The sequence below is a fragment of the Phymastichus coffea genome, unplaced genomic scaffold (genome assembly GCF_024137745.1).
Source record: "Phymastichus coffea isolate CEN01 unplaced genomic scaffold, Cenicafe_Pcof_1.1 PCOF00013, whole genome shotgun sequence".
NCBI classification, from domain to species: Eukaryota; Metazoa; Arthropoda; class Insecta; order Hymenoptera; family Eulophidae; genus Phymastichus; species Phymastichus coffea.
Genome location: NW_026706824.1, coordinates 1396298 through 1403939, shown reverse-complemented (window position 1 = coordinate 1403939; position 7642 = coordinate 1396298). Strand labels below are relative to the sequence as shown.

Here is a 7642-nt window from a genome sequence, read left to right as displayed (position 1 = left end):
GTTTTTTTTACATGCTGCAGTTATGGTAGAAACAAATCGTATGAATTGGCTTAGAAATAATCAAAGTAAATTGCGTATAGAGACTTATCAAGGGATTGTAGATCAAGTCTTACATAGTGCAGCAAATGATTCAATTAATTTTGTAATTAAAGAAAAATTAGGAAATATTTTTATATTACCATCAACATATATTGGTAGTCCTCGGTATATGCAACAGCATTATCAAGATGCTATGGCTATAATGAGACATGTTGGTAGACCGGATTTATTCATAACAATGACATGTAATCCAAAATGGATAGAATTACAAACAGTTTTAGAAAATTTTCCGCCTGGTACTACACCAAATGATATTCCAATTATAACAGTACGATTATTTTATGCCAAATTTTTGTCATTATTAGATAATATCGAAAATAAAAATTTATTTGGAAGGGTAAAGGCATGGGTTTATACTATAGAATTTCAAAAAAGAGGATTGCCTCATGCTCATCTTTTAGTAACTTTACATCCGCATGATAAATTAAAAACACCTGAACAGATAGATAAACATATATCTGCTGAAATATCTAAAGATGAAAATTTGAGAAAATTAGTTTTAGATCATCAATTACATGGCCCACATACTGAAACATCGCCTTGTATTCAGAAAGGAAAAGTAAAATGTACTAAAAATTATCCTAAAAATTTTCAAGAAGTAACGACGTTACAAAATAACGGATATCCATTATATAAACGATGTAATAACGTAACTGATAATAATGTATATCGAACACAATATAGTGATAAAATTATAGAGACTGATAATTCTATGGTTGTGCCATATAATGCTTTCTTATTAAGAAAATATAGATGTCATATCAACGTTGAATATTGTGCATCTATTGAAAGTGTTAAATATATTTATGATTATATACACAAAGGAGGAGATAGAGCACGATGTAAGGTGCAAAAACAAAATTATCAAAATGAACCAAAATGTAATGATCAATTAGGAAATGATGAAGACGAAAAAATAATTTATAATGAAATTGATACATTTATTGACGGAAGATACTTAAGCGCGATGGAATCAGCTTGGATGTTATGTGGGTTGCCTTTATGTGATAGGAGTCATAGTGTTGAACGATTAGCTGTTCATACAGAAAATCAGCAAAAAATAGTTTTTGAAGAAACTAAAGAAATTGAAGCCTTGTCAAAATTCGAGACTACTTTAACAGCATGGTTTGAATTAAATAAGAATAATGATTTTGCACGTAAAATTGAATATGTTAATATTGTAAAATATTTTAACTTTAAAGATAAAAAATTGGTAAAACGAGTTCGTAAACAACGATATCCAACGATTGGCAGAATAGGGATCGTACATCCTAAAGATATTGAAAGATATCATTTGAAACTAATATTAAATAGAAGTAAAGGGGCAACTTCTTTCAAGGATTTACGAACTTACAAGAAAAAAATTTATAAAACTTATAGAGAAGTTGCTATTGCAATGGAGTTAGTAGATAACGATAAAATGATTTATAATACATTTGATGAAGCATGTACAATTATGATGCCATATCAATTGAGGAATTATTTTGTAAATCTTTTATTAACTGAAAATTTCGAAGCCAATTTGATTTGGGAAAAATATAAAAATTATTTTAGTGAAGATTTTCACGACAACAAAGAAAACCGAGCTTTATTTGACATTGAAAAATTACTATCGAAAGAAGGTTTTTCTTGTGAAAGTTTAGGTTTGCCAAAACCATAAAATGTATGTACTGTTGAACAGGAGAAGGATCAATGTTTAAGATCAGAAAGTAAGAAATTATTTGAAAAAATATTTAAAGATCTCAATAAAGATCAAAAAAAAATCTATCACGAAATTTTTACGAGTAAAAATAAATTATTTTTCATTGATGGACCTGGGGGATCTGGTAAAACTCATTTATATAAAACAATAATATATAAGTATTTATCAATGGGACGGAAAACGTTATCAATGGCTTGGACCGGAATAGCTTCTGTATTATTGCCTAAAGGTATGACGAGTCATAGAACGTTTCGATTACCTATTTTAACTGACATAAAATCAGTATTTTTGAAATATGATAGTGATAAAAGAAAATTACGAGAAGCTGAATTAATAATTTGGGATGAAGCTTCTATGATACCAAAAAATGCTTTAGAAATCGTTAATAAGACTTTGTGTGATATATGTGATAATGAAGAACCATTTGGAGGAAAATTAGTTTTGTTAGGCGGAGATTTCAGACAAATTTTACCAGTTATGAAATATTCATTCAAAAACACCATAATAATTAATACTATAAAACATTCTTCTTTATGGCCTTTGTTTACCATATTAAAATTACACAAAAATATGCGTTGCAGTAATGAAAAATTTGCTAAAGTTTCTATTGGATATTGGGGAAGGAAAAATTGAAAATTTCATAATACCTAAAGAAATGAAAACTGATAATGTTTGTTCAAAAATATATAGAAATTCTAATATTTCTCATTGGTATGACCGAGTGATTTTAGCGGCTCATAATGATGATATTAATAAGTTGAATACTAAAATTTTAAAATATTTGAATGGTAAAATTGAAAGTTATTATAGTATTGATTATGCTACACATAAAGGGGTTGATCAAACAGATCATAATATATATCTCAAATATCCTATAGAAACATTAAATAAAGTAAGAGAAGGTCTCCCACCACATAAATTAGATTTGAAAATAAATGCAACAGTAATGTTGATTAGAAATTTAAATATACATGAAGGATTATGTAATGGGACTAGATTAAAAATTATACAGTTATATAAGTATAATATTGAAGTTCAAATATTAACAGGTGAAAATATGGGGAAGAAAGTTTTTGTACCAAAAATAACATTGAACACTGGAGAAAATTCTACGTTACCATTTATTTTATACCGTAAACAGTTCCCTATCGTTTTAGCATTTTGTATGACAATTAATAAGGCACAAGGACAAAGTTTTGACTCAGTAGGATTGTATATTGATAAACCATTGTTTTCACGTGGTCAATTATATGTTGCATTAAGTAGATGTCGAAACCGTGAAAAAATTCATATTCAAAATAATTCAAATGATGATAACTCTATTCAAAACGTTGTATGGGAAGAAGTATTTTTGGATATTTGAAATTATCAAATGATGAAATGTTATTATAATTAATTAATTAATTCACTTGATTAATTAATTATATAATTTAATATAATTAATTAATATAATTAATTAGTTAATCTACTTAAGTACTGTATCGATACTATATGAAAAAGAAAATATGTCAACATATTGAGACTATATGACAAATAAAAAAATTATATTATCATATTACGTATACGCGATCAGCAAATATAGTGAGTTATCGACTTAAAAAAAGGTTTTATAAATCGAGGTATTCAATATAGAACAGTTTATATATTGAAAAATATTTTCAGTGGATTAGGCCTACGGGGGATACCACTATAAAAAAAACGCGCCATGATATTTACCTCCATGGTGGTGTGGAAATAATATCATTCATTGAATATAATATTATCAGTTCCTATTTTTTAAATTGCAACATTTAACTCAATCTTACTCAGCTCTTTTTTGGGGGGTTGACGAGCAGAGCGAGTAGGGGGGCGAAGCCCCACTAGTATATATATATACGTATACCGGGTGTCCACAACCACCCGTCCACCCCTTTTATTTCTTTAGCAACACGTTTTTAGGAAATATGATATATACGAAAGTTTTAGCAAATCAATCAAGGATTTTAGCGGTGTCCTTTAGTTTGACCTTGAAGTTGATTTTCAAGGTCATTTCAAGGTCAAATTTCGTTTTTTAAATAGGAACCCCTATTTTTTATACTGGATTCTGAAAGAACACGAAATTTTGAGTAAAAAGTGTTTTTAGTATTTTTTTTATTAGACGCATATTTAGCGAGAAAAAAATTCAGTGATACCGGTGTCCATACCATCCATCTAATTCTTCTAAAATCTAGGTAGAATACCTATTCAGCGAATAGTAAAATTCGAAGTCTTGTGCTAGTAAGTGCATTGTGCCTATTGATTGGTGATGCTTTTAACATTCACTTCCGGCCGAAAGTAGCCTACTGGGACAGGAAGTCAGTATTTTTTAAATGGTGTAGTACTTTTTTATCGTGGATTTTGATTTTACATCGATTCCACATAAAAAAATATCTAGGTATGAAACTTTTGTTTAAAAATCTTTATTGTAAAAATGTACCACCTAGTAGTAATTATAAATAAAAGAAAATGAAAATTTTCTTTTTAAATTCGAGTAGTCAAAATGCAATGTTCGGTACGAATACTATGCAAAATTAAGTTTACTTTGTCAGAGGTGATTTCGTAATTAAACCCGACGTTGGAAATTATCTATCATTAAAGAAATAAATTATAAATTCATCATTTTCAGAGGTAAGTTTTAACTCGGAAAGAATTTGAACCATTTTATTGCGTTTCTCTTACTAAATGACAAATTAGATTTATTTTCTTTTCAAATAGGTACCTATGGTGTATTCCAAAGAAGAAGCGCACGACATGTTGCAAGTTTTATTTGAAGCTGGGTCATTCCTTGCTGCTGAAAGGTTGTGGCAAGAGCGTTATCCCAACAGATTTCCTCATTCTCGTAAAGTATTTTCGCGTCTATCTAGAAGAATCAAGAATGAAGGACTTGTCCAACCTCATCACAATAAGGGAAGGAAAATTCGCCGACGAATTAGAGATGAACGGTCTGTGGATATCGTCGCATCAGCCAAATGATTGAGCCAAATGATTCTGTAAGGCGCCGGGAACGTGATTCTGGTATAAGCAAATCCACTATCAGTGTTATTCTTCGGAGCAATAAATTTCATCCCTACAAAATGGAATTACATCAAGATCTGAATAATGTTGATATTGAACAACGTCTTGCATTCTGCAACTGGGCGAGTGGCCAAAGAGAAAATTTTCATCGAATCGTACTCTTTTCGGATGAATGTACTTTCAAAAGTGATGGTGAAGTTAATACGCAGAATTTTCGTTATTGGGCAGCGCAAAATCCGCACTGGCTGAGAATGGAAGACCACCAACGGGTTTGGAAAGTTAATGTATGGTGCGGCATTATCGATAACCAAATCATAGGCCCAATTTTTTTCGAAGGAAACCTTAATAGCTTTAGATATCTCCATCTTGTAGAAAGAGAATTAGCCCCTTTATTAGAAAATGTTAATCTTGAGATACGTCGTGACATGTGGTTCCAGCAAGATGCATGTCCTTCGCACACTGCGCTTATCATTCGAAGAGCTTTGAATCGTTTATTTCCGAATAAGTGGATTGGAAAGTACGGTCCTGTCAATTATCCACCTCGATCCCCGGACCTTTCAGTATTAGATTATTATTTATGGGGAAGAGTAAAAGATTTAGTTTACCGTGAGCGTCCAACTACGCGGGCTAACATGATTCGCAGAATCACAGAAGCAATCCGCTCGCTTGAAGTAGCAGAAATTAGAAGAGCTGTTGATAATTTTGAAGCTAGAGTGCAGGCATGCATTTTGCAAGGTGGAGCGCATTTCGAACACTAAAATAAATAACCCAATAAAAAAAAAGTTTATTTAGGGAAACAAGAATGGACATTATTTATGTTTTCATAAAAAAGCTAGTTTATTATGTTTATTCAGATTACAGTTTATTTATTTGATTTGTTATAAAAATAAAAATTTTTTATAAAATAAATTATAAAAATAAAATAAAAATAAAAATAAACCAATGACAAGATTCTTTCTGAATTTTTTTCTCGCTAAATATGCGTCTAATAAAAAAAATACTGGAAACACTTTTTACTCAAAATTTCGTGTTCTTTCAGAATCCAGTATAAAAAATAGGGGTTCCTATTTAAAAAACGAAATTTGACCTTGAAATGACCTTGAAAATCAACTTCAAGGTCAAACTAAAGGACACCGCTAAAATCCTTGATTGATTTGCTAAAACTTTCGTATATATCATATTTCCTAAAAACGTGTTGCTAAAGAAATAAAAGGGGTGGACGGGTGGTTGTGGACACCCGGTATATGTATATATATACATATATTTTTTCATTTTACTTTAATAAAAATACATGTGGTTCATATAGAAATTGTGATACAAACTATTCGATATGTGCATCGCAATGAACTTACCTATACCATTATAACACTTTCAAATTTCAAAGATTCTGTATTGCAGATCCGTCATGGGGCGCTTCGTGTAAAAACTCAGAACCAACGGTATGAATCGTCTGTGTATGCTCACTATATATTATGTGGTAGGTGTTATACGATTTATTTTGTGTCTGCCTTTAGATTGAGAAAATAAACACTTTTGATCTGTGGTAATGTACCATTGAAGAAAAATTGTTATCAAAATCTGTATTTGAAGTTTTATTATTTCTTTAGAATATTTATGTAAATACCTGCTGTTGTATATTTTATAGATATTAGTAATTATCCTAAAACGTTGAAGAATATTAATAAATAGAAAGAATAGATTTGTCGTTATAGAACAGAATGGTAAGTTTTTTTCTTCTCCTTGTTTTTAATTAAAAATACACCTTGTTATTTCTTTAAACTTATTTCTTTTAACTTCCTTTAACATAAATTGCTCATAACTATTTTATTAAAAAATTTTATTTAACTAAATGTTGGAAAGCAATAACATTGATACGACTATCACCGCATAAGTACGAAGTTTGTGTATATATAAGAATGGAAAAATGTTGAGGAAATCTTGTAGAAATCTCTGAGACAAGGAAATTGATAGTAGATGGAATAAATACATAAACTCAAGAAGACACGAACAAAACATGAACGAGAACAACGCGGTGGTTAAAGGATTTAATTATTTATTGTCCGAACATTACATTGCATGAAAATATTGAATTAATCAAAGTTATTGAATAGATTTGAGATATTTGGATTAGTTGAAATAAAAGAAAAAGCGCACGAAAAATAACAAATTTTTTCTTGCAATAAGGATTTTGAGTAATAGAATGTGAGAGTGTGTATTGTGGGAATAAATAGTATTCGTGTCTCAGATTTGAAGAAATATATATAATAAATATAATATTTTTCGACAATGCGAAAAATTGTTTCTTTCTAAATAAAGTTGTGAATTCCTTAATTTCTGAGGGAAGAATTTTTTTTTTTGTTTCGTGAATTTTTTTCTAAAGTACAATTAAGGATATATAAAATTATTATTTTTTATTACTTATTATCTACAAGTATTCAAGTAGAAGGCTGGTAGCTTTTCTATGTCGCAGATACAAAGCTGAGAACCTATTGAGAACCATTACGGTGCTGAAACCCCTCTTAAGGAGCTCCTCAAGGACGGACCGTATCATGTCGGGGCTTCGTTCGGGGCTTCACAAAATTCTTGACTTACTGACAAAAATAAATTATCAACTAACTTTATATCTAAGTAGTGGTTCATAACTATCCAATTGAGTACCGAATACAAAACAAACATCAAAACAAAAGTCTCAATTTTCAAGTTACCCCTTTTAGGTTTTCGTCCCTGAAATGCATCGTTTTGACAATAAATATCTTATTATTTTGCTCGGCGCCATAAGTATTTTTGTATGCATTCATAAAAATAGAT

At 30.0% G+C, this 7642-nt stretch overlaps 1 protein-coding gene across 1 annotated transcript; it reads left to right on the top strand.

Annotated features, from left to right (window-relative positions):
• Positions 1-208: 208 nt before the first annotated feature.
• Positions 209-1759, top strand: LOC131673409 (uncharacterized). The gene has a single exon (XM_058951374.1). The coding sequence runs from the start codon at positions 209-211 to the stop codon at positions 1757-1759; it is 1551 nt and encodes a 516-aa protein (XP_058807357.1).
• The last annotated feature ends 5883 nt before the right edge of the window (positions 1760-7642 follow it).